This window comes from Zosterops lateralis (assembly GCF_965231275.1).
Source record: "Zosterops lateralis genome assembly, chromosome: 3".
Taxonomy (NCBI): Eukaryota; Metazoa; Chordata; class Aves; order Passeriformes; family Zosteropidae; genus Zosterops; species Zosterops lateralis.
Genome location: NC_139764.1, coordinates 28,776,110 through 28,803,794, shown reverse-complemented (window position 1 = coordinate 28,803,794; position 27,685 = coordinate 28,776,110). Strand labels below are relative to the sequence as shown.

Genomic DNA, 27,685 nt, shown 5'->3' with positions numbered 1-27,685 from the left:
TAAGACTTACCACTGTAAGAGACCCAAGATGATCTGTGATTTCTGCAATCTCATCAGAGAGCAAGTGAGTGATTCCATGCGGTGGAGACATGGAGCCCCATGACTCACAGCCCTGAGTCACAGCATTGGGACACTTCAGCATTCAGAAACACTAGTAGTGACAGAAATCAGGATGATGAGCAAGCAGCTGTTACTCATTCTCAGCTGGACACTATAAGCATGTTTGTACCAGTCAGTGTGGCTCTGGCTCTTCTTTGCTTCCTCCTGCAGACCTGCAGTCATCTGGATAGCACAGTGACATGGCTCACTTAACATTTGCCTCTGGGCAAGGGATGATCAAGTCTAGTCTCTGGCTCCCAAAGTGTCCTGCTTGACTCTATTAGGCTCAGCACAGAGTTATCATGGCAATTTTCACTTTAGATTACTTCTTTTATCTCTGGAGATCAGCTCACGTTACAAACACGAACACATTGATCATTACACAGAGTTAGAAAGTGTATCCCTATTTTCAGCTAGGGGGGGCTGAGGCACTAAGCAGGTAGGCAACTTGCTCTTAGTGACAGAGGAGGTTTATAGCAGAACCAGGACAAAACCGCAGGAGCCTTAAATACCTCTCCTAATCTCTAACAACTGAACCATATGCTCCATTGCATTCATCACTTCCTCATGAGGTGGCAGTTTGGATGAGAGCAAGTGCCCAGGAAGTCACCCTGTTTATTCTCTCTCGGCCTTTTAATGCCTGTGCAACTTTTTTTATTGAATTCTTTTCATGGCCATCAGCTTTGGTGTGGGAAATGATTTCAAGAGACAAAGACTCGGTTGTGTGTGTGCACGTGCATGTGTGGTTGGGAGAGGGGAAGAATAAAAAATCCATTTCCAGATGGTTGAAAGGATGCATAGCACTTTGCTATTGGCAAAAACAACCTCTTTCATTTTCAGGATGTGTAAGTCACAGAATTGCAGCTGGAAAAAAATGAGTAGAGAGGGAGGCAGTGGGGTAAAAATAAGAATGCTTAATGAAAAATAACCTAGCCCATATTTGAAAGTCCAAGTGCTTAATTTTTATATAATTTGGAGTGGGGGGCTGGGGTGAGGGAGCGGGAAATATGCTTACTTAGGAGGATCTGTGTAAAGCAGGTCCAAATATGTATCATCTAATTTTCTTCTTAGCTTCTTTGCTTTGCATTCCCAACTGTAGCCTCACAGGAAATTCAGTCCCTGGCAAGCTTCAGCTCCAGACAGGAAACATTCTGAGGAATTTCTTCCATACAGGTACTATATTTGCTTGGAGGGATAACATGGTGGAGATATTTACCATGGCTGGATTTAACTAGCAGGATATTATTCATGTTGATGGAGTTGCTGGGAGTGATCTCTGTCTGCAGCCACCAGCATGCCATGTTTAAACAAATCGTGCTGCTCTGCTTGCCTGTGGGAAGATTTGCATTAGATCTGGGCCAGATTCTCTTTCCTCTGACAGCAGCATGGCCCAACTTATGTCAAAGATATTTGCTGATGTCAGGGATTATCAGGATCAGGCCCATGCAGCAGGTTTTTATCACACTACAAACTTGGTCTTAAGCTATTTGCATGTACAGATACTTGCAAGCAGGCATTTTGATAGCAGTGACTGGAGTGGTGAGAGGCTTGTGGGTGTGGAGATGAAGGAAAGCCTTTGCTCTCTGAGGGGACCAGACAATAAGAAGGGGCAATTCTGGCAGCACATGGCCTTTTAGATGAGTGGGAGGTGCTGAATGTGGCCAGCTGACACAAGCCTCCTGCACCTCTTGGGATGCTTTCTTCTTTTTCACTGCAAGTTCCACACAGGTCTCTGCATTGCTTATTAGTCCAGAGGAGTTTAAAAAACAAGTGTGATACATCCGGCAGCCACTCATCAGTGAACAGTGATGTGGTGGGTTGAATAGTTCTTGATGCACCCAAGAACAACATCCCTTTCTTATCAAAACGCGTAAGTGCTTTCAAGTCTTTAATGCAGTTCTCAGGATACAAAGCGTGAAGAGAAGAGTGATCAGTCTGAATCACTGTTTCCCAAGAGAAACGTGAGGATTTGAAGTACATGGCTGGGAACAATCCTGTGCTGGCAAGGAAATGGACTGTATGACCCATCTCAGAGATCTATGATTCACTGCAAATACAGAGAGCAAGCATGAAAATGTGTAGTAACATGTAGTGGTACCTTGCCTGCTATTACAGCGCAGCCTCCAGCCAGAGACAACCCAAACACGTTTACAGGTGTTCTCTGGGAACAGGCTTTTTCTGTGGGGAGCCATGAAAGACAGCAGGAATGCCTTCAAAGCCTTAAAGGTCTCTGTGCCACCATGCCAAACTGTGGAAATGGAACTGTATGTGCAGTGCCGAAGCACGGATTTTTTAAGATTGTTGTTTTTTTGGTTTCTGAGGGAGGAATCACATGTGCAGATCCTCCCTTTTAATGCTATGGGGAGAAGAAAAGATTCAGACTCCCCTGCAGTGTTGGTGAAAATGCAGCTTTGGCCTTTAGTGCCCTTTGTTACATAAATACAAGTAGTGTAGACATATTAATCACCCTGCCATTGAGGGAGGAACAGAGCAGCAACCTCAAATGCCACCCACTCCCCATTCTCGCTCCCATTTGATGTTGCTATTTTAAGCCACACATTATTTCCTGCTGTGATTTTATTTTTTTACCCAGCTTCTAATTCTGGCTCTGAGGTAAGCTGTGACATACGTATCCCTCCTCTCCCCCTCCCCGCCTTCCTCCTCCCCCTGCACCCACGTCTTCTTCATTGCTGTCTTTCAGAAATTTTCTCTCTTGTAAGCAGCCGGGTCCCAGAGGTTAGTTATTGACTGCCCACAAAAAATATGAAGAGGATCATCTTCTTCCTGCTTTTGGATTTAAGTGCAAACAATATTAAGGTCATGATTTACGGGGCAGACTGCTTCAAGAGTGCTATTCCCCTGCTCCCTCCTTCTCAGGGAGTTTAGCACTGTTGAGAGGATACCTGGCTGGGAGGGAAGGCTGCTGCTCAGCAGCTGATGATGGGCCACGGCTGGTGTAGCCATCTAATGAAGGGTCGTACACCAGTGGCACGTGCTTTGTGACATAGAGGAGACAGGACAGAGCTCAACTGCTCAACAAGGGTTTTCTCTCCTGAGTCCACTTCTGTATAAAGGTAATCAGCAGATTTCTAACCCCTAAGTAGTTTTCCCCACCAGCAACCGCCTCATCTTGCCTGTGCCAGAGCGCAGCTTCTTTCTGTCTGGATCTGCTGCATCCACGTGTCTGCTGTGGCTTTCAGCTGCCAACACCTCAGCCCTGAGGAAGGCTGTAACTGCATCAGTCTAGGGCAGAGAAAGAATGGAGCCTGCAGTCCCAGGAAGGGCCTGGTGCACCAGGCAGCAGTGGCTCTTCCCCTGTGTGTGAGCATGGTTGAGCATAGATAAGAGCTCTGCCAAAGTAAGTTTGAGCCCTAGGAGGAAATCTGAGGCTGCTTCTGCACTGCAATTGAGGAACATTACAGGTTTATCCTCTTCTATACCCACTCACCCCTTCCCTCCCTGCCAAGCAACCCATCCTGAAAATCTCCCCCGACTGGATGTTTGCTGCTGTGGACAAAACCTGCTAGCATAAGAGCAGGCTGGGTGGCAGCAGGCTGCTGGCAAAACCCCAGGCCTTGCTTCTACTTCCAGGGAAACAGAGGTCTGGGCTGCCCTCAGCCAGTCCTGATGTATATATTTCACACAAACAACCTCATGCCTTTCCCTTCCTTTGAGTTGCTTTTGGAGCTGCTGCACGTGGCTCTTGTCTGCCTTGGTGCGAGCAGTAGCTGTAGGAAATCCCAGGCTGGGCATCTACATGTTCTTTGTACTCTCCTTTCCGAGACAGGGATTCCAGTTATGCCGCTCCTGGGGTTCCTGGAGAGTAGGAAAGGCAAAGAATGAGAGTGAGAAGGGTTTTGCCAGTGTTTTAATGTTAGTCACAGCCGCTGAAAGTCTTTCCTGTGCTCTGACCAGAACTGTTATTTTTATTTTCACAGTTGTGTTTCCATGTGGGTCCACAGAAAAGGCTGAGGAGTCACATCCCTTCCCAAGAGCTGGCCACACACTGGCTTTGCACACTTTGCCACTGGTTTGAAGCAGCGAGGAGCACTGGGCAGCTGTCCTATCACAGGCCACACCATGGCCCTCTCATCCTTGCTACAAAGAGCTTGCAACTGAATAGAGCAAGCTAATTTCCAGTGGATGGGAGGGAGGGAGGGAAAGAGCCAGGCTCGAGAATTGAAGTGATCACACCAGAATTAAATGACTGTTTTTCCAGCATACTATGTCCCCATGGACATTCTGGAAGAATAACTTCTCACACAACAGCACTGCTGGAAAGTTTCCCCCTCGAGAAGGGGAGAAAAAGGACCTCAAAAAGGACTCAAATAAATTGGCTTTACAGAAAATGACCCTGCTCTCGGGTGTCACACCCAGCACTGTGCAGCAGGAGCCAGCCAGCAGCTGACAGGCATCTGGTGTCCTGTGTTGGATGAGGACAGCTCTCCAAGGACCAATGTCCACATGACAGCCAGTACTGCCATCCTTGCTGGCACAGACTCGCACCATCTTGTTGGGGGTCTGTGTGATGCAGGGAAGAGCTGACTGGGCACAGGGGCTCACAGAGGGAAAAGAATTCAGTTTATACTGGGTGTCGCCTCCTTGCTGGGACCATCTGCCAGAGGCCAGTGCTGGTATAGGCTCTGGTGATCACTTGAACAATAGGAATACTGGGAAAGAGCTTGTGGTTTATAGATAAAATGGCTGTGGGGTAGGGGCAGCCTAGGGGCACTGGTGCAATAGGCCATATGTGTCACGGCATTCGAGGTATGTGATAAATAACCATTTTTGAGTTTGGTCAGGCTGAGAATTGCATAAACACCACCACCACAGAAATCAAAAAGCCCAAACAATCCTGAATACCCACAATTTGGCATCTGGGAATGGCACAAGTTGGCAGGGATTTCATGCCCTGTGGACTAGCTGTTATCATCCATACAACCCCAAAATCTTCCTTTCTTTGCAGAGCTGGTCTTTATGCGTTGCTGCATGTTCCCTGGCATGGTAGCAACCTGAGAGGCCCAGCTCATAGGAGATGCATCTGGCAGGAGCTCTGACTGCCTGGAGAGCCCCCTTACTACTGTCATTGTACCCTGTCCTTACAGCTCACACAGAGCCAAGTGAAGAGCTTTCTTCTAGGTAAAAAAAGGTGGCTCTAGAAGACATTCCGTGCAAGCTCTAATGAGATCTGCTCCTCCCAGGGCCATTCAGCTGGGCTTGCTCCTTTTTCTCATTCCACACACGGTTTAAAAGATTGTTTGTAAACACCAGTCTCCGACTCTGCCTCTGGGGCTCTGGGCAGAAGGCCAGGGAGGGATCTAAGAGACAGCAGACAGTTTTAAGAGGCAATGGCGTCCGATTGCTGCGGTGGAGAGGATACGCCTTGCAGTTAATAGCCATGGTGGCAGGAGTCACCTACAGTTCCAGCAGGTCTCAACACTATTTCCTGGCTCCCCGAGGCTGAGCTTGGGTTTTACTGAAATGACCGCTTCACATGCCAAGGTAAATTCTGCATCTCTCAAGCCAGCTCTGCTAGAATCAGTGGGGAGTTAAGCTGTGTTGCCTCAAGTGTATGTATGTGATCAGGGCCCTGAGATGACAAACACCACAATGGACATGTGTTTGCATTTGACACAGCACTGGTTAAATATTTACTCTGCTCAACCTCTCCTTCCCTTAGATTGCTCCAGAGAGCTTGGCCACATACAGGGACTGGGGCACTCCCATCTAACTGGGCAGTCGAGGGCCTGCTGTGGCAGAGCACCTGCTCACTGAACACAAGACAGCTGACCTACAGTCTGAGATGCTGGCAGAGGGTCTGCCCAATCCTCCCAGTCTCACTTGGCTTTAGTCCTTTTGAAAATTGGTTAACAAGTGCCATTGTTTGGTATTGTGACACTGTGGAGCAGTGACAAAGCTCTGCTGTTGAAGAGAGGCTAGAGCTGGTGAGAGTTAGAGCTGTGCTCACCTCTTCCCGTCATCTGCAGCACTTAGTGGGCAAGGGAGGCAAGGAGAGATCTTCACCCAAGCACAAGTCTGAGCCTGTTTGTATGTCCAGAATTGCTTCTGTCCACACACTTTACCAGCAAGCGTGCTATTGCACAGATTAGATGGAGCTGCAAAGCTCCCTAAAAGATGAGAGCCAGTTCTGGGCAGAGTGGGTAGCACTAGGAGCCTAAGTACACACAGATATTGGATACTACAGCTGGGAACTACAGCCAGTGGTACAGACAGGCTGAGCACTGGCTGTAGGGTTGGCCTGTCTATACCTGAGCTCACACCTCACTGCACAGACAAAGCCTCTGTGCCCTGCATCCTGAAGGCCTGGAGCTGGGATGGCTCATTTTCCCCATGCAGGTACCTCTGCACTTGGCTCCCAAGGCTTCGCACTGTGTGTGACAGCTTGTACCTGCATCATGTGTTACACCTGTGCAAGGGACTCCGTCACTCCTGAGGGAACAATGTGGGAGGTCAGGCCTGGCTGGTGGGGCTCAAGGAGGAAGAGAAAAGCTGGTGGCTCCTTTAAGGGAGGAAGCAGACAGGACTGCAGAGAAGGAGCTTTGGAAGCTGTGTTTTTCTCTCAGCGCCTCAGGGGCTGCTTACTAAATTTGGTTACTGGGCTTAAATAATGCAGCGTGGCAGAGCCCAGTGGGTTTGAACATTGTCATATCCACATAATCCTCTCCTAGGTGGCAGAGATCTCTTGTTCCCTGCCGCTGCTATCTGCACAGGAGCTTGAATGTGATGTGAAACATCATCTTAAATAATTATAACTAGCAGAGAAGAGCCAAAGCTGCAAAGTCCCATCTATTTCCACTGTGCTCTGTCTATCTATGTAATTTCTAAGGTGCCAATCACCAAAGCATCCAAGCACTGTCTAATCTGGATCTGAATTCCCTTGGTGCTCATGGAGGCTTGAATCTCAGCATTTTGTGTGAGCCCATCTCTAGCAAGTATAGGGACAGAGCTGCATACTGTGAGCAGTATGCAGCTGAAAAAGCCTCCTATTGTTTCATGATTTACTGACCAAAGGGCCATTTGGGTTGGAGGAGTCAGAGCATCATGATCACCCCTGCCCCAGAAAGCATTAAATCCTCTCTGTTATTTCAGCAGAAGGCAGGGCAGGTTTACCAAGGGAGAGCAGAAAGCCTTGGTGCATTGTCTACCTCTCAGGTCACACAGTGTGGAAGTAGAGGCAGATCTGTACAGCCTGCACAGTTTGTACACCAAGGCTGCATCCAGCCTGGGGGCAAGAAGGTCCTCTGCCACCCCTTGCTGCAGATCCAAACCTCCCCATGCCGGGACAAGGGATAAGCACAAGACAGGAGTTGGTGACCTGCTTTGCAACATGTAGGAAGAGGGGGAAGAAAATGATGCACCCATTTGCTCTCTCAGCTGACCTACTGCCCCACACCTCCTACAGACTTTGTGAAATAGATTAGAACCTGCCAGAAGACCATTCATGGCTAACACATGAGCATGAACAGTGGCAAAGGGACTCACTGTACTGAACATACTCACCTGGAGTGCAATGAGAGTAAACCTTTCCTTCATTATCAGGGAAACAATATTTGTTTCTAGTGCGAACCTGTCAAGCTCAGGCGATGCCAGAGCAGTGCAATTACTTTCCATCCATTGGGCTGCTTCTTAGGAAAAGGATCTCTCTCAGTCTGTCTATAGTCTCCTTGATTTGACATGACACTTGACAGCAGGTTTTCATGGCAGAGGATACTTAGCAGTTCCTGGGAGAGAGTCTTTCCAAATCCCGCTGGTAAGCATCACACTTCAATCTTTACAAAAGTGCAGGTCCTCTCCACCCTCCTCCATTGATCAGCCCTCTCCTCCTTACCCTGCATCCGCTGGAGTATTTTTAGTGACATTGAATAAATACATGTTAAATCTTTTTCCATTAGTGACATGTCAAAAATTAAAATGGCATTAGCTATAATGCCTGCAGCAAAGCTGCCTTCATTTAGGGCACTTGCATGTGGTTGCCCAAGAGGCCAGGAACAAGAGTACCAGCTTTGCTTTTCCTTCAATCCATCCATATTTTCTGCACACCCTTTCTACCCTTCTTCCCCCAGAAATACTAGTGGCACCTTCTGCTGCTGTTTACTCACAAACTATCCTCAAGTCTCTCAAACATCATGGGTAGGAGAAGTCTCCAGGTTACAACGTTTCATCCTCTCCAGTCACATTAGATATGTCCTCTCCAGATACAGTAGCTGAGATTTTTCAAGCCCCGTTGTAGAAAACAGATGGGTTTTTTTGCCCTTGCTAAGGCCACTGTCTAACAACTCCAAAACTGCTTCCATAGCTAGGACTTGGCTGGCAAGAACCTAAGTATATCAATAACTTGATTTTCCACCATAGCCACAACTGCCTTTTGTCCACATGATCTCCACTCTTCCATATACACTGGTTCCTCAGCTAAACTTCATGTTTGAGTCTAGGCCATGCCCACTCTGCCAGTCATCATACTCCTTCATTTCAAACCTTGTTTCTTCCTAGACATCCTGCCTCTCCCCAGCTGCCTTCCTTGCTTCAGCCTTCCCCTGCCTTATTTACCCTTGTCCTTCTCCTGACTACCTATTCTACCCCCTTCCTTCCCTATTTGCTTTTTCAGTCTATCTACCCTGCCTCCCCATCCAATGCATCTTCCTCAGTCAGAGCTGGACATCTCTGCAGTCTCTGGTGGTTCAGGCAAATGGTTTGCATTTTCTCTGACTTGCCCAAGGCAGGAGCTTGCTCTCCTTTGCTACTGCTCCTGCAGGTACGTGGTATGGATCAATTTGGAATCCAGAGCACGAGGAAGTCTACACAGAGTTCACAGCATGAGCAGCTTAACAGGAGGACATCAGCTCAAAAATTCTGCCACGAAGGAGCAATGAATAATAGTTAAGGGGAAGCTCGAGGTGAAAGACGCTGAAATGCTACAGCTATCAAACAAGCCCAAATATTTACAGCTGTGAATTGCAGGGTGGCTGATTGTGCAGGGCAGGGAAAAGCCTACCATTGCCTGCCATTAAGGAAGAGGGAAATTGCAAAACAAACATCCCCTTTAGATATTTAGTAGCACGCCCAAAAGATTAACATTGATTATATCTCCCCATTATGAGACAAGATGCTACCCTGCTTTAATTAACAAGGTTGGGTTCTCAATCCTCAATTGCCTCTTTGCGAGTATCAAGTGAAACATCAGGGCTAGTGTTCCCAGTGGCACGAAGTTAGACTCTTCTGGTTAGCAGGCTAATCCTGAGGCCCTGCTCTTCAAAGGTATTTAGGTTTCAGGCAGCTGATGTTATTTAGATGCTAAAATCCTTTGAGGCTCCGGGCCTTAGGAGCTAAGAGGATGGCTACAAACTCTGGATTGCCTGGTTCAAGTCAAGTCTATGTAAGTCCTGATAGATAAATGTTACTGTTAGGTATCAGCCTGATGTCCAATTTCTCCCTGAGGCTGGGACATTCTGCAGTTGCCTGCTGTAGCTTCTGTGTGCCTTTTTTTTTTTTTTTCTGAATAAGAGGGTGATAGCCAGCGTCAGTCCTCATAATGGCTTTGACGGACCTGTGTAGAACTCAGGTTGTTGTACAGCTATTAATTCATTCAGACAAGCAAGCCTGCTGCTTGATGGGTGCTTTGTTTCACTCGGGGGGCGGGGGAGAGAGCACAGGGAGAATTGGTGCCTTTCCCAGACTTGCACAATAGCAGGGCTGGAAATGGGCCCTGTGCAAATTCAATTACTCTGAGTTGCCAGCATTAACTGCTGGGCTGCCCTCTTTATTTTAGCTAGGGAAGGAGTTGCAGAGAGCAAAGTGGCTGCTGTGCTTGGATGTGATGGAAATGCTGTCAGATTTTAGCAGTTCAGTGACCTGTTCTTAACAGTTCCTGAAGTCAAAGCTTTCCCAACACTTGGCAATGGATAATGGCTGTGCACAGGTAAAGCCTTTTGTTTCATGGTGCAAGATGTCTATGGATACAGGAGCAAGAGAGAGAGATTGCAGAGATTACTTCTTCCACCAGCCTTTTGCTTAATTACCACCTGAAGAATGACACTGAACTCAGATCCTTGCTCTAGGTCAAAGGCTTCCCAGAGGGAACATAGATATCTTAATGATGGAGTATACTCCTTCCCCAGATTTGCAACCAGCCCTTTGTTAATGGTAGGAACCTTCCCTCCCTCCCGTTTCAGCACCTTTAATCTCTCTGGAGTCAAACCAAGCTCCTCAGATCTAGGAAAGCAAAGGGACCAGTTTTCTCTAGTGAATCTTTGAGCCAGGAGAAACAATAGCTCTGATACTTGGGCTTCTCCCATCATTTTACACCAAAAGCACTCTGCCGTCAAATTGGTAAGTGTCTGGGAGAAACCAGGCTGTGCCCTTTCTGCCTTGTGCATCTCATTACAGAATAGCGGACAGTTTGGCTGGAGATTCTTCAAGTAGGATGGGGTCAGATCACACCCCAACTACTTGGAGGCATCGAAAAGCCTGAAGTGTTATCAGCTTTTCTTGTGTTTTCTGGGTTGCTCTACTTCTGTCAACCATCAAGCACGGAGTCCAGGGGCTCCCACTAGTCCACTTCTCCATTGCTTGCAAATACAGTGGAGAAAAGGGGGACTACAGGGCCTGTTCTTAAACTATGAGGTCCTCTCAAACAAGGAGGAGTCCTGAGGTTCCAGAAGTGCATGGAAGATGCCAAAACTGGAGCAGAATTTACTTAAGGGTGATGAGTGGGGCTGTGAGGATGACTTCTTGTAGAAAAGTTTTAGATGGGGACAGGGGCTTTGAATCCACCTTCATTATATGGGCTGTGCATCCCTAGGGCATCTCCTAGGGATGCAGAGGGCAAACTGAATGTTTCAAAAGCCATTAAAAAAGTATGCTAGGGCATTCCCATGTGTGTATCTCTGCTGCAGTTACAGACAGAGGGGAGATTTCCTAATTGCCTTTCCAGTTTGCACCACCACTACAGGTACTGCGTACAGATCTGACCCCTTGTGAGTTCTTTTGTGAGGATACAGTGAAGCTGGCCAACATCACATAGTGGTTCTCACGTTGTTAGGTCAGTGGGGGTAGAGAGACTGCCTGAAATGTGACTAAACACTGTAGCTTTTGCCCTCAGAATGGCCAAAATCATAGAAATCTTGGTAGGTCTAGTGAGGCAGGCAATGATGGGGAAAAAGTGTGTGTGGTGGATGTTGTCTCTCTCTGCTGTTATGGGCAGGGAAAAAGCAGCACTTGCCTTAAGGGTTCAGGTAAGGCTGCTGGGGAAAGCCATCTTGGGGGAAGACGCCAGCTCAATAAAGGGAGCTGGCATGAACAGAAACGCCTAAAGGTTTTTTATTATATACAAAAACCACCCAATGCCTTGCTCCCTAGGGAAGAGCTCCAAGACAGTTGTCAGTCTGGCTTGCCCCTGCCCTTTAATCTGAACATGCCCAAATGGGCCAGGGGCTTTATTTTTGTATTATTGCATTGTCTTCCTCCCACTCACTTGTGCTTTCCTCTCAGATGCCTGTGGCTGCTTTTGATACTTCTCTTCCCTGTTTTGGCCTCTCTGTTGGGAAGACTTTGTGGTTTGCCACCTTTTCTTGCCCCTTTTTCTACATCTTTGATGGTACAAGAAAAGTTCTGGTTGTTTCTCTGTTTGCATTTCACTCTCCGTAGGGTTATGTCTGATGTGCTAAGACAAAAACATGTGAGTCTTTCTGAGTTCTATCTAGCAGGGAATTCTCAGCAAGAGAGTGAAAAGCACGATATGAAAAGATTGTTCATTCCTTATATTTCTCAACATCATAGAGACAAAAATATTTCCTACTTACTTCACAATAAAAGCTATTGGCCCTATTTACTTTGTCCTTATGTGGCATGCTTTGTCTGGCAATTTCCAAGAACCTTGACGGTGTTATTTATATAAATAAATAAATCTCATGTTGCTTATGTGAAAATGTGCATTTTCCTCCATTTTGCAGTTTGGGGAGCCAAGGCAGTTATAAACTAATTGGCTTATGCAGAAGTACAGAATAATCTGTCCTTAAGAAAGAGAACAAGAACTTCAGTCCTGCCTCTCATGCCTTCATTAATGGAATGTTCTCCACCTCTAGTTAATAGGCAGTCTGGTCTTCCTTCAGGTCACAATGATAATAAGATCCAATTGTCACTTTAAACATGTAATTAAAGTGCCTGCCTTTATAATGACCTTCACCAGAATTTACCAGCCACCGTGCAGGTGGGTAAGATCGTGCTATATTGAAAACTGTGAGGCTCAGAGAGATTAAGAAATGTGACCAAGGATTTGGAAAATGAAAACTCACCCTGTAATACAGAAATTTTGATTCTTACTGTTCTAGAGAATATTGTCTTCCCATTTTTGGGGGGAGTGTGTTGTTGTTTGTTTGTTTTTTTAAATTTGTGTGGAGTTTTTGTTTTGTTTTGTTTGTTGGTGCCATCCCACTCTGCTGTGTGCATCCCCCAAATTTCCTAAGGTTTGTGGGGAGGAGGAGACCCTCTCTAGGCAATCGACACACCTGTCACCGTGAAGTGACAGGATTAGTGACTGAAGTGGGTTTTACATGGACCAGGTTGGCTCAGCTGTGTCCTGGAGCTTGAGGAATACACATCCACCAAACTTCATTATTTATTTCCTTATTGCCTTTCTAGTAACTCGTGCTGTTGAAATAGGTTACCACCCCCTTTCAGGAGTGGAAAAGAATCAATTTCAAGTGGCAAAGAAGTCGGGAATGATTGTGATTGTGTTATGTGCCTTTCCTGGAAAAATCCCTTTATGTGATAGGTGGCCTGAAGACACTGGTACATTTGGGCTGCAGCTTTTCCAGTAACCCAGCAGGATTTGGTGGGTGGAGGAAGGGGAAGGAACTCAGCGAGCTGTGACAATGGGAAAATCTTGGCAGGGACTCGCACACGCAGTCTCGCAATCGGCCTCAATGTCCCAACTGTTACCAGAAGGGATTGCGCCGGGATGAGGAAAGCTCGGGACGGGGTGTGAAGGCGGCCACAAACCCGAGCCCTGGATCCGTGCGCTGGGCGGAGGCGGCGGCCAGGCCACGCTCCCCTGGGCTGGTGCCCCCGCCCCGCTGTGGGGACAGAGAGGGGACCTGGCCTGGGTGCCCCCGCCCCGCTGTGGGGACAGGGGAGAACCTGGCGCGTCCTTCCCGCTGTGGGGACAGGGGGCCTGGGCCGGTGCCACGGCCCTGCTGTGGGGACAGGGGACCTGGCCTGGGTGCCACCGCCCGGCTGTGGGGACAGGGGGCCTGGCCTGGGTGCCACCGCCCCGCTGTGGGGACAGGGGGCCTGGGCTGGGTATCACTGCCCCTCTGTGGGGACAGGGGGCCTGGGTTGGGTATCACCGCCCCGCTGTGGGGACAGGGGGCCTGGGCTGGGTGCCACCGCCCCGCTGTGGGGACAGGGGGGAACCTGGCGGGTCCTTCCCGCTGTGAGGACACGGGGCACGGCCGCCCCCTGCCGGCTCCCCCGGGCACGGCCCCGCTGCCACCGCGCCCTGCCCGGGCCGGGCCTGCCGTGACTCCATCCCCGCGGCACTTCCTGCAGGGAGCTCTGCCGGTGGGTCATTTCCTTTTGACTCAGCGGCATCAGTCACCGAGTCTATTGCTCCGGCTCCTGGCTCCGCTCTCCAGCTGTGAGGATGTGCTCTCCCGCTCGCACGGGCTGTGGGGCAGCTCGGAGACCCAGCCCCGGGCTTTGCTTCCGCGGGTCCCTCAGAGCCAGCACCGCGCCTGGAAGGGTGCTAGGCCCCACCTGTCCACTGTATATCCCCGTGTACCTGCAGCTATGGTAATATAGCCATTCTATATCTGCTGGTTTAAAGGTATTGGCATGGCCTGGCAAGTCCTCTCCAGGGCCCTGCTGAGGGTTTTTTCCAAGCTCAGGCTCCCTGCCCATGACAGATCCACTGTACCCAGCAACAGGCTTTTCTCCGAGTGTCCCAGCATTGCACACCACCAGCAGTCAGGTCTGAATTTTAGCTCATGCTGATTCAGACACCTCTGGTACAGTGAAACATAGCCTACATCTGGATATTGTCCAAACCCTGCAGACGCTGTGTGCTCTGCACCTAAGATGTGTACAGTATAGTGTTTGATATGAACAAGTACATGATTAAATTTAACGGACAAGTTGACATGAATGAAAGGTTTTCTTTAAAGCAGCATGGGATTTTGACTATGGAGCTGAAGCTCTTTCCTGTAAAAGTCAAGACGGGCTGGCTACTGCTCATGTTGCACTGCTGAAGCAAAATCACTGCATGGACAGAGGATGCTATCCTATCTATGGATAAGTGGAGTGGTTTGAGAGCTAATCTTGTAAATAAATACCCTATGCCTCCACATGACTTGGCTGGACTAGTTTTAGGGAAAAACAGCTATTAATGCCAAGGGAAATCAAAGTGTACTTTGTAGTTTGGGACACACTCAAGGTCCTATATGTGCAACAGGAAGGGTCCCACAATCCCATCATCCAATCCCATCATACTGGTGTGTCCCACTTGTCTCTGCAAAAGGACTGACATCAGGCAGACAGGACAGAGCAAGGGCTTTCAGCTCTGAAGAGCTGCAGGGTTGTTTACCATGAAGAGCAGGTAGAGCTGGTGGTTCAGGTTCCTGTCTGTCAAGGTGGACATGAGGTGCTCAGAGTCCTGGGCTTTACACTGGGAATTGCCAAGTTATATACAAGATAGACATGAAACAATGTTAGAGATTCACAGCCTCAGGAGCCTCAAAAAGCAAAGGTAATCTCCAGGCAAACACCTCTAAGCATGGACAAATAGACACAGTTGTGAAAATCAATGTGAAATTTTCCCCAAAACATTTCCAATTATTCACAATAAAATTGCAGTGTCTGAGAAACTAGAAATTCCCATTATTTGGAAGGGACACTTGTAAGGGAGAGACTTGAAAGAAAGACTTCTGATGGCTGGTCAGCCAGCAACATAAACACCTATCTCTCATACTTTTGCCAAGAAATGCTTCCTATGCAGCCCAAACTTGACACTTGTAAGTATACCATATGAATGCAGAATACTCTACATAAATGTATATTATGTAGATAGTATGTAATAGATGATACATGTCCACACAATAGGATTTTAGGGCTATGTCTGTATCAGTAAATCTGGGGCAGTACAACTCCATTGTCTAGAAATTAATAGCTGATTTCATTTAATTTATTCTTGCCATGGTTTTGGCCTGTGCCAGTTAACACTTTTCCAGACAATTCCCAGGCACAACTGAGGGAGCTACTGTGGGCCAGGGGCCGTTCCCAACAACCACTTGGATCCAAATGCCTTGCTTGAAGGATAAAAGAGTTTAATGTTATTGGTGCAAGCCATTCTGTGCCAGGGCTCTCGCTGCCAGAGAACAGTCCTGGGCACGTTTAATTTACTGGTATAGACATAGTCTATGAGCCCAGGGGATTAGGCAGGGTTTTAAGGGTTGCATGCCTGGACTTAGGTTGTTGATTTCTCCCAAGATCCATTTTAGGGAACCTTGGGTTTTTTTGTGGACATGGGCCTTGAGCCTTTAAATGTTCTATCACCTTGGTTAAAAAGTCTTGCCTTCTGGCGTTCATTACCCTTTAGTGTTTTCCCTAAGTAGCAAAAATCTGCTGGAAGATAAACTGGGTTGTAATGATGCAGTTTTATTATTGCTGTCTTCACGACAGTGGCATATAACAATAGCGAGCTCTGTTTAATTAACACTTTAAAAAATATTTTTAAGGAGAAAGTCACATAAAACCTAGGAGATAAAAATGAAACCATACAAACCAGTAATGTTTCAAAGCCTGGCTAATTTTCATCAGGCTTCATAGAAAATAAATTCCTTTGTCTTCAGGTAAGACCTGAAGATTCTAAGATGACACCAATATTGCTCTATGAAATTATGGAGGGACTGATTAAATTTTGAAAGGAACACCCCTGCAGGTGTATTCAGTTACACTGATCCTTGGGGTACTACATCTCTTGGGAATGGTGCTATTGAGTTCCTAGTATGTGAATGTACTTGAGCTTTGAGCTTTTCTGTGTTCTCTGAAGAACAGCACAGAAAGGTATCTGACTGACAACAGCAAACCTGCATCGAAACACAGGAACAAAACTCTTTTGGTCAGGATGCTAATTGCAGTGCTCCCAGTCACATACTTCTCCTCTCCTGACCCATCTGTCTGGTCTAATCATAGCTCTTTCTCCTTTCTGTCTGTCACCTGCTTAGCCTGATGCTTACCATAACTTGAGTTTCATTTCTGTCAGTGCAGCCACTGCATTAGTGTCAGGACACACGGGCCAGGATGAGACTGAGATAAACACTGACATAACGAGTATCTCTTGTTTTCTGTGCAGCTCTGGTCCATCTGGTGGGGCTGCTGCTCTCCTTTGCAATATGTGACCTGAGCACCCAGCCATCCCAACCACAGCCTATGCTGGGACAGCTCCGAGATTGTGGTGATGGTGCACTATGGTGAGGATAGGAGCAAGGAAGTGGGCAAAATATACTGAAATCCCATTTATCTGTGGGTATGATGAGTGTCTGCCATATATAACCAAGTTAGGCTGGCTCTTCAGAAGTCATCCCTTGGGTTTATGAGGGAGAAAAGAGGAGGGCTGGGAACCGATGAGATGAGCATCTGATCCTTCAGACTGAATCTGTCCGTCCTGTTTTTCTTGCCATTTGATACGCATGTCTCCCAGAGATGGAGTCCCACACACCTGCTACGTGTGTGGCTGTGTGATGCGTGAGCAGGTTTATTCAGGGGATTTGATGCTGTGTATCTGGGCCCATTTCCCATCCAGAGGGCAAGCAGAATACATCTGACTAGATCTGGCTGTGAAAGAGGAGAAGTTTTTTCCAAAAACAGGCTCCAGAAAATGACTCATTAATACCTCTAGGAATGCTGGCTGTGGTGTGGAAACTAAGATGGAGAGTTTTTCTCTGCGTTGTTTCCTCTGAGTGGAGTCAGGTGTGTGACCATACTTTGGTTTGCCTTTGAGGGTTGGGAGCCTGGTGTGGGGCTGTAACCTGTGCCAGGCTCTGGTGCCCACTTCTCGTGCACTGGACTGAAGAGAGGTCATCCCTAGGGCGGGATTGGGAGGCAGGCCTGATACTTTTGCTCTGTCCTTCTGCACCAAAGGAGCTTGTAGAGCCTGGGAAGCTTGCAGAACCTGGCTGGCTGCGTGTGCAGACTTGGAGCTGCAACCCGGCTGGCTGCGTGAGACACCCAGACCTTTGGTTACCAAAGTGCGATTTCCTGCGTGAAAAGCAGCTCCTTGCTGCTAGGCGGTAATGCCGCTTGTGCCCTCGGCCCAGCCGGGAGAAGAGGCATGCCGGCAGAGCTGGGGAAGGCCGGCAGAGCTGGGGAAGCTCTGCACGCCCCGCACGCCCCGCATCCCGCGGCGCCTGTTCCCGGGAGAGCCGGGCCGGGAGAGCCGGGGCAGCCCAAGCCGCGGTCTGCTGCGCCCCCTGGGGGCGCCCGCCCGGCACTGCAGGCACGGGGGGAGTCGGGGACGAGACAGGAGGGGCTTTTCTCGAGCGTGGAAACAAAGAGAAAAGTGTGAGTGATGGGTGATAAGATCTCCATGAAAATATCTCACCACCCACCCTTTATCAGCCCTTTGTCTTAGCCCATATTTTCTTGCCAGCCCGCCCCACTTTTTTGACCATTTGTAGTGCTAGCGTGACTGCCTGCAGAGCTCACGGTTTCTGATGCCAAATCTCATTTCCTCCCTCCCAAGACTGTTTTCATCCTTGTTTACACAGCCTAGAGAGCTGTTTCAAGTGGAATTTCTGGTGAAGTGCTTGCAAATAACTTGTCCTTAGCTGTGGGAAAGTGATAAAGGTTTAATCATTTGGTCTTTGCCTCTAGAAGAGTTGGGGAGGACATACAGGTGCAATGTGCAATCACAAAGTTTAGAAAGCAAGGAGAAAATAGCATGCTTGTGATTTATTCTCATTACAAAATCTTCTAAGGCCCCTCCTTCCTTGGCCAGTCTAGCAATCTGAGCTTTTGAGGCAGAGGCTTGTGAAGACAAGTTATCTTTTTCTGTTCCTCACAGTGCAGTTTTATTGGATGCTTGGACCCCTTCCATTTGCTTCTGGCTGGTTTATGGCCACAAATCCTCAGTCATTTGCAGTCCTGCAGTTATTTTAAGGGCCATATTATTATATTTTACCTGCAAGCCTTTCTCTGAGGATTGTGCTGTGCTGTCACTCCCACAGAGGCCTCAGGTGGTGCTCCTGCTCCTCTCCCAGCCTTCCCTGCCACGCTGAGCCACTCAGCAGCCCAAGTTCACTCACTGATTTCAGCAGACCCAAAACTGTCTTCCCTGCCCAGTGATGAACTGGAGCCTGGGAGCAGCTGGAGAGGAGGTGCAGGGAGGAGATGGGAGTCCTAACAGTTCTGTGAAACATCACCAGTGCTGCCTGGTGTTTTCTGCTCACCTGATGGCAATCTGAGAGCTCTGACCAGGCTCAAAGTGGGGTGCTGTGGCCAGGGGTTGCCTAGGATGGCCCAGCCAGGGTACAGCATGGGTGTGGCCTGGCTGTTGCTCTCCTCATGCGTGCATTGTGCCCACATTTAGGCATCAAGTTCAAACTTGCACATCCTGAAAATTCTTCCTAGAATTTCTCTCCCTGGTGATACTAACCTGGCTCTTTTTTCACTTCCCTTAGAAGCACTGAAGCTGCTCACAAATGCATATCACCCTCTAAATGGAGTGCCCAACTAGAGGAACTGGGAAACCTCTTTGATGTTGAAAGCTGTGTTTTATTTATACACTTGGGATAAGCCCAGAGGCTGTCTGGGCAGCCAGGAAGTTCCAGAAAGGAATTTCCCCCCATCAGACCAAGAACCACAATAATATTTTCCCCCTTCCTTTTCAGAGACTGTGTGTGCTCATTTCCTAGCTTTTTTGCTTTAGAAGTTTCCCATTTTTGCAGGATTCTAGGACTTTTTTTTTCTCTGTTGCTGCCCTTCTAAGCATTATAGTTTGACGTTTCTTGTCTTTGACCTAAAGACCTCAAGTCTGAGGCAGCTGATGAGCTGGTAGGCTCTTTCTGTGGGGGTAAACTGGATGTTTCTTTCATCTTTGGACTGACTGCTCCTGGCTACATGGCAGGGCTCAGAAGCACTGTGTGATCCCAGCTGAGGACTGCTAGTGAGAAGGCATTTGAAAAGGAAGAGATGTGAGTGAGTTGCAGTGACTGTATTTGAAGGAAAGAAGGTCAGATGAGACAATCCCTCTTCTCCAGGGATTAGAAAGAAGCTATCCAAAGCAGAAATCATTGCTTCTCTTTGCTCGTGTTTCTGAGGAGCCAGGCTGCCTTGCTACCCTGGAGTTTCTGTCTGGCCAAGCTAAACTGTGAGTGCTGTCCCAGCAGCCAGTTACCGAGTGGGTGTCAGGGGACCCTCCCAGGCCCTCTTGCAGAGGAAGATATGTCTGTGGTATCATCAGGAGAAGCACATTGGAAATGGCCTGCTCTCTCAGGTTCTCATTGTGTCAGCCACATGTTGACCTTCCAATTGGCCCAAGCGATTTGCAGGGAGAGAATGAGCAGCAAGGGAATTATAACAGAGATGAGGCTGCCCAGCAGTGCTGTTGATTTATCTCTTCTTCTTATGTATGTCACATGACCTATGCTGGAACAGTCACTGTTTTTCTATCAAATAGCAGCTCTTCCATTGCCTTTTCCTTCTTTTCCTCTTTTATGGCAGTCAAAACCTGTGTATGCCGGAACACGTATCCTAGGTAGTTCATTGGTCAGATGAGTCTAAAAGATATGTATCTAAAAGAGAACAGATAGCTGTTACCCTCAACCACCTTTAACCAACCCTTCTTGATTCTCCCTGAATGTCCAGAGTGTTTGCATGACAGCAGCTGGCTCAGTTCCAGGACAGTTTGTAGCCTTTAAGGTAACAGTGGGCAGTTCTCACCTTTGGTTGCTTATAGCTTTAGTGAAGGGCTCCTTCATGTGTGGGATGTGTTTCCCAGCTGTCTGTTCCATACTCCTGGTATAAAAACCACACAGTCAGAGCTTGGAGAGCCCTTGTGTGTGCTGCAGCTTCACCCCTGCAGCTGGGTCATGGGGTGTTGGTGGTTTGTGTGGTGGGGACTGAGCTTAGTGTGGTCTGTGTTAGGGCAGACATCGTGCAAACACCGAGTCAGAGATGATCTCTTCTGGAGGAGCCCACAGGCTCAGCAGTTCACACACTGGGAGGAGGAATGCCCTGTGGTTCCTGCTAGAAGTGATTGGTGGCTGGCTAGGGACAAAGCTTGGTGCCCTTTGTTTTGTCAGTCATACTGTTCTGGGAACAATTCTCATTATTTTTTGTGGATTGTCCTTCTCTTCTGCTTTTATCTACATAGACTGGACTGTGTTTGAATCCTTTGGTGGATAGTCCTGCTCTGGAGCACCATTCAAGATGTGCCTGGCTTCAGGTCCACATCTTCCTCCAAGCAAGCTCCAGGCTCAGCTTTCATCCTGCTCCCGCCCTCCTGTTCTCTTTTAGCATTTTCCTTGGCAGATGCTCCTTCCCTGCCTGGCACTGGCAGTACCTCCAGTCTCTGTCTTGGACATCACCCAGTTAGGGTCATAAGCAAGCAGAAGTGGATGGGGTTTTTCCAGCTCAACCTTGTCTCCGTCTGTGTAATGAGGGGAGATCCCCAATAGATGGCACTTGAACCTCTTCCCTGGCTGGTTTTTTCCCTCCAGCTTCGGGACGTTCAGACCAGTGTATGCACAGATGCAGAATGAGCCTGTTATGGCACAGTGTGTGGAAAAAGGAGACCAAAAAGTGGTTCGCTGTGTAAGAAAGGGCGAGCAAATCCCCAGGTAACTTCAAAGGGTGAAAAAGCATCTCTTACCTTTTGAGAAGGCTTGGCCAGGCCTGCCTAATGAGGCTTTCTGCACCCACACACATTCCTGCTCTTGCACCTGGCAGTGTCAGTGGTAGACCTTGGGCAGGATAAACTGCAGAAAGCATTAGCTTGTCCTCTGAGCACAACAGGAAACACAGCCCAGAGGGAATCTGTGCATTAAACTAATCCTCCCTGCATTGTCTTCAGCCCTACTGCCCGTCTCCCCATTGCACTGTTTGGTCAGGATTCCCACAGAGGAATGTCTCCAAGGGAAAATAAGATGTGGCAGAGCAGACATCAGGGTTGTCTTCCCCATGGCAGCAGTGGGTGGGAACATGTGGAAGTGAACCAGTACCCTGCCTCAGCTCACAGTCCCCTGCCCTCTCCCTGTCACCTCAGTGCCATGTGTTCTTGCAGGGGAAACTTGCCACTTGCCTCCTTTCTGCTCCTGGTCTGGCCATAAGGAATTTAAAGACCTTTTCAAGAAATGCTGGAGCAGGCATGTGGGTTTATCCTAAGTGTTGTGTGATGCATTTTTCATGCTTTTATGTGACTGGAGGAAACTTGGACTAGGCTTGAGGTTTGAGATCTGAGATTTGGTTTGGACCCAGTAGGCAGATCAAAACTCCAGGGGTGAGAAACCCACAAGAACCAAAAACAGAGCAGAGTGATCACATGAGATGCTTGGGAACAGAAACCACTGAATTTTGCATAGCTCCAGCAGTGTGATCTAGTAACAGGCTAGATTACAGCCTGGGAGCACATGGCTAGGGGCCAGGAGGTACCACTTCTATTCTTGGATCTTCCAACAACTTTTCTCAGTGACCTTCAGAAAGTCAAGTAACCTTCTCTGACTTGGGATTTTCTTTGGGAATAATACTATTACTTACCCCTGGAAAATATTTTTCTGTCCTCAGATAGAAGTTACTTGGTAGTGTTCTGCAATCTGTATGTGAAGAAGCAATGTCTCCAGACCTCTCAGGAAGCTTTCTCTCCACTCGGTGATGCAGCAATGTGACTTGTCATCTACTGGGAACCCATTCAACACACTGAGCCTCATCCTCAGGGCAGAGATCACCTAAGACAAGGGTTGCAGCAGTAGGTTGTAGCTCTGCTTTCTGTGAGGGTTTCTTTTCCTCTGGGGGTCTGCTAAATTGCTTGTTGCTGGTTGCAGCAGTGTGTCACTGTGCCTTGTCAGAGGAGATTCTGGATGCCATGGATTGATGGAGAGATTGTGATCTGTCAATCAGTTGCTCCTGGCATTGCAGTTGTGGATGGAGAGGCAGGCCATGGTACTTTACCAGTGTGACATGCAAGGTTGGCTGGGGAGGAACCAGAGGGTGTGAGTTTCTCCTGATCTGCTGGAACACAGAGATGCTCATGGATACAGAGTCTGGGAAAACGCTGGGAGAAGATGTCTGTAACTGGATTTCCAATAGAACTGATGTATCCAAAGTTGGCCTTCCTGGCTATTCTGGTCATATGAAATACAAAGCAAGAAAGAAACAGCTGCTCTGCAGGTATTTGCTGAAACACATGTAGGTAAAGGTTGCAGAAACAGGATTTGTAGTATTAGTTTCTCTCAAATTGCAAATGCCCCAAAGAAGCCTCATCAGCATTTGTTTTTGCTGCTCGCCCTGAGAAGGGCCTGGCCCTGCAGCAGGTTAGGAGCCCTACACAAACCCTTCACCAGGCTGTGGTCCCCACTGCTGTCCTGTGGTGTAGTGGGAGGGGTGAGCTCAGGTAGAGCCTGTGATCTGTTCCAGTTGGGAAGCAGGTTCTGCTCTTCCCTGTTTCAGGGAGCTTTTTCAGCTTCATCTGTTCTGAAACAAACAAATAGGCCCTGACATGTGCCTGTCCCAGTGCTTGAACTCTGAATGGGAAAGCAATCAACACAGTAGTTTAAGCTGACTATGGTTTATGGATTATATCTTACAGACCATTACAAGGACAGCCAGTGTCTCCAGTGCTGAAATAAGGAATAAATGATGCCTTGGGGAATTTTGCTTTATAAAAAAAAGGAAAAAATTATAAGAGAGTCTGAGTTGTTGGACTTTGAGAAATACATTGGTTAGTGGTTAGGTCCCAGGAATCATTCTTATCTAACGTTAAATATATTATTGCATATCTCTATGGAGGATTTCTGGTTTCAGCTGGCATTTTACTCCCTCCTGTTGGATGTAGGATGCCAGACTAGTAATCTGCTCATGTGCACTATTCCCTGTTTGTTTGTTGTTTTTTTAATTCATGCAATAAGAAAAGCAGAAGTACCTATGGCAATATGTGGTGTCTTAGAGTCATAAGGTTGGATTGTGATTTCAATTTGGTGTGAACTGGGGGTAAAATAGGTGAAAACAAGTCCATGGTGAGAGTGCAGAGCTCACAGAACAGGTATGGTTTAACAGCTGAGACAGTTTCCTACTGCAGCATCTTCTAAGAAGGCACTATCTGAAAAGCAAAAATTTTGTTTTCTGGCTTAGACTCCGTGCTTGTTGTACTCCTTCAGGAAAAAAATACTTTGCTAAGTGGAGCTGAACCGAGGCCCTTTCCCCTGCAGCAAAAATGTGCTCTCCCTTTTCCACAGTCAGCACTTTAGGAGTGCTCTTTCCTTATCTTGTTACAGGCCTGCTGGCTGAGAACTGGGAACTAGTTAACCAGCCTGTGCTCCTCTGGGATTTGTACACACAAGCAGAGACCTCTGCGATGCTTCCCAGCTTGTCCCAGGAGGGAGGCTGTGACAAAAGGCTCTGCTGGCCCCAAGGGACTGGGAATGGGCAAAAGGGACCTTTCACCTGGGGAGGGGAGTTCATTGCTGGCAGGGCGCTGGCAGTGGGTGGGTGAAAGCCTCTGCTGTTACTGCTGGCGGCTCCCTGCGGGCACAGAGCGGCTAAGAGCCTGTCAGTCAGCCCCTGGGAACTTTCCTGACTGTTTTGCCACGGGGATGCTGGAGGACTGGCCATGGAAATGGAGCATCATGCAAGTTCCCGGGGTGGCTCGGGGGACTCGAGACAGGACCCACGAACCATCCCTGTGGATCTGTGCTCTGACTCGGGGGACACGACAGACAGGTCACAGCATCCCGTTTGGGAATCCCTGGACTGAGCGGGCTGCGGGCCAGGATGCGGTAGCGCAGAGGCATCTCCCAGTCCGCTACATCCCGAGCAGAGCCCGCCCACACCGGGGACTCAGGGAGCGCCGGCGGCTGGGAAGGGCCGGTGACCCTTTAAGGCGAGTCCCCGCCCCGCCCCGTCCCGCCCCGCCCCGTCGGGCCAATGTGCGCCGCGGCTGCCGCGCTGCTCGGCGCTGCTCGGTGCGAGTTCCCCGTGGCGGCGGTGCCGGGGGGTCCCGGGGTGGCGGCAGCAGCAGCAGCGGGGCTCGGTGCTCGGTGCCCGATGCCCGGCTGGGGCTGAGCCTGAGCCTGAGCGGGCGGGAGCGCTGCCATGAGCGGAGCCCGGCGAGCTCCGCCGCCCCGCAGTGAGCGCTCCCCGCCGAGCGTCTCCCGTCCCCTGCAGCCGCTGCCAGCCGGGACCTCCCTCCTGGCTGCAGCCTGACTGGGGAGGGGGCGGAAGGCAGAGGAAGTTCGGTGCTCGGTTTCTTTTCTGTAGGCTCTGGAGAGGGATTCCCCGTGGCTGCCAGCGCAGGGCTGCGGACGGGCTGCGGTGGCGGCGGGCAGGGCAGGGCAGGGCAGGGCAGGGCAGGGCTGTGCCCGGCTGTGGTACCCGGGGCGCCGCATGCGAGACCCGCCGGGGCAGCGGCAGCGGCGCCGCGGATGCTGATGCGAGCCTGTGTGTGTGCTTAACCCTTTCTTGGCTCCTCGCGTTTGTACCATGCTGAAGATCCTCACCAAAAAGCTCAGAAACCAGAGTTTGAACGAAATTCAACCTTTCCAGCTAAAGGTAAGAAAAGCCGGTTTTGCCTCCGTTGTTTTTTTTTGTCCCCTGCAGGTAACTGCTGAGAGGGCCTTGAGAAGCTGGAAACTTGGAGTGTTTATTATGCTGGGTCAGTTTCCTCTCAGGCAGTGTGCTCAGGAGGAGCTGGCCTAGGCTGTATTCTTGTAACTTAAAGTCCCGTTCCTTTGCACTCAGGATTACCCTGCACAATTCAGATAATACACAAAGGTGTATAAAGACAGATATATCTGTCTGTTCTTTAGAATGTTTTCCTTCTGGTGGGATTCCCATTTAACTGTGTAGGCATTTGCCCAGTACATGTGCAGTCTGTACCCTCCAGCCCTTTCCAGGCTTGGACCCCACTGTGCAAGGTGCTGTACAAATATGATTTACCTAAAATGCCTTTCAGCTCGTTATTTGTATTTCTTTCTTTTGGTCCTGAAGGCCAGAATCTGAGCTGAAGTTTGCAGGCTGGGTCATTGCATTGACCCATGGCTTTACAGATTCTTCTTACATCCGTTTTTAATGTTTTAAATAAAGCTGAGGACCACAGATTCAGGATAAGAACTGCCTAAGCCCTTCCTGCCAAATATAAAGAGGAATTTTTGAGCCATATACCACGGGATAAAAATGGAGCCATGACGAATGAGAAGAAAAAATACCAGATCCCGATTTGGCAAAATCGTGAACCAAGGGATACCCCCTGAAATCGGCAGAGTTACTCTGGATTGGCACCAGTAGTGTGGGAAGTGTAGCACCTGGCCCCGAATAAAAGAAGGGATCTGGGAAAAGTAGCAGTGCTCGTTGCCTGAGTTGGGGGCTGGGGATCCGTATGCCCGGCTCTAGTGGAGTCTTTTGTATGTGTTACACAGAGGCTCATTGCCGTGTGGCTGCACTTCTGCGCAGTCACTCTGGACAGCCTGATGGCAACTTTGATGAAACATCAGCACTGTTTCTAACAAAGTTTGTTGTACTTCTTCCTCCGGGGATTACACATTCTGTGGCTCTCAGGGGAGGCAGGGTTAGATTTTATTTTTGGAAGTGAAATAAAGGCGATGCTTTAGGTTGTAGTGGATTGATTCAGTGCAGAGTATCTGCAGAGGCAGTGAGGGCTTTTTTAACACTGTACTTCTGGGCCTCATGGCTGCAATCTCTTTCTTTAGATTTATTGTTTGTTTCTTGGAGCCTCAGGTTGTGAAACCGTGAGAATCTTTGGAAGGAGCTCTCAGAGGTAGATACAGCCTTCATGATGCTTGGAAGCATGCAGGAAAATGTGCATGAGTGGGCATCTGCAGCCATTTTGTTCATGTTAGTGCCAAGGTTTTGTGCTGCAGACAGGTGGTCTGCATTTTTGCAGGCTCAGTGGAGAAAGTTAAGCTTGCACTGTGCCTTGCTTGCAAGGCTAGTAATGCATAGCCCATCAGAGCTGTCTTTACAGCCTGCAGTGGGGAGTGCTACAATGACTGGTACACATGTGTATGGGCAGAAAGCCAGACTTGCAAACTCTGGGTTTAAATCTGTTTTGTAGGCCTTTGGGGACCACGTGCAGCTGCCTGCTCTCGGTTGAGCCTTGCAGCAGCATACTAATTGCTTAATGGAGTGTGCAGTGCTGTGTCTTAGGTGTTGGACTAGAGCTCCTTGCAGGTATGGACCCTGGGGGGGTGTCACAGGGGGTGAGCAGCGTGGAAGCTTCTGGTGGCTGTGTTGTGCATGGCCCTGTGTCAAGGCCAAGTTTCTTGTACCATTTTGCTCTACTGCCTTCATGATGTGGGGCTGCCAGGCACTGACCAGACTTCAGCCTTCTTGGCCTTGGTCTGTGTCTATGCAGGTCGGTAGGTATTCTGGCTTGTATGGTGGTATATGCATTATTTAAAAGGTCCAGTGTGCTGTCATTGAAACCTAGTGAAAAGTTAGGTGAGAGCCCAGAATCAGGTCTGTAGCCCTGTAAGTGGAGAAGGAGCATCAAGTTTGGATAGAGTAAGAATTAATCTACATTCACCACCCATACCAAGTGTTCAGAAAGAGCTTTAATAATAGTGTGCTTAGCTGCTCTTCTCCTTCACTGCCCACTCACTTTAGTACTTTATGACCTTTTTGGGAAGTTCCCAAATTCAAGGAAGAGCAAACTGCTGTTGTGCTTCTAGCTTAAAACTATATTGAAATTAGCAAAGTCCCAGGAGACTGTCCTTGGGTAAATTGTCAACTCATTTTTACAAGTGTGGAAAATTTGACCAACCTTGGATTGGCATCCAAGCTTTGGGAATCTTTTCAGGATGAAATTTCTGCTCACTGTAAAGGTTTTATTTTTGTATGATGTGTCCCAAATTGGTTTAGTGTGGCTGCAATAGGTCCTCCTAGTCTTTCCACACTAGGAGAGGCTGAGAGGATGCCATGGCCTTCTGTAAGTGAAACCACAAAATATGCAAGCTTTGGGTGTTGATGTAATGGACATCTTTTTCCATTCTAAAGCTGGTCTTCAGGCAACTTCAGATTGCCAACTAGGGCTGCTCAGAGGACTTTGACTCAAGAGATATGCTGCTGTCTCTCAAAGTGTCCCTTTTTTCCCTTTCACCAGAAGCCACCATGGTGGGAAGGGAGGGACCGACTGACACTTCACCTGATGTTGGGTTAGCCTGCTCAGCCAGTAGTTTCTGATAAGGGTGGCTGGGCTGTCAAGTGTGATAGTTAGGGTTCAAATTTGAGTGCCTCTCCTTGGAAGACAGCTGACCTTGCTTCACAGAATCCCAGAATGGGTAAGGTTGGAAGGGATCACAGTGGACCACCTGTTCCAGGCTCCCTGCTCAAGCAGGGTCATCCT

General features: G+C 48.6%; 1 protein-coding gene across 3 annotated transcripts in view; it reads left to right on the top strand.

Annotated features, from left to right (window-relative positions):
* Positions 1 to 24,694: 24,694 nt before the first annotated feature.
* Positions 24,695 to 27,685, top strand: part of LOC310907784 (uncharacterized protein) — a 60,135-nt gene continuing 57,144 nt past the window's right edge. For 2 of the 3 annotated variants that reach the window (XM_083858262.1, XM_083858261.1), the window contains exon 1: positions 24,695 to 24,873. In XM_083858262.1, the coding sequence (XP_083714388.1) occupies positions 24,805 to 24,873 (69 nt within the window). In that variant the 5' untranslated portion in view covers positions 24,695 to 24,804. The remainder of the gene's footprint in view (positions 24,874 to 27,685) is intronic. The other variant, XM_083858260.1, reaches the window with a different exon arrangement.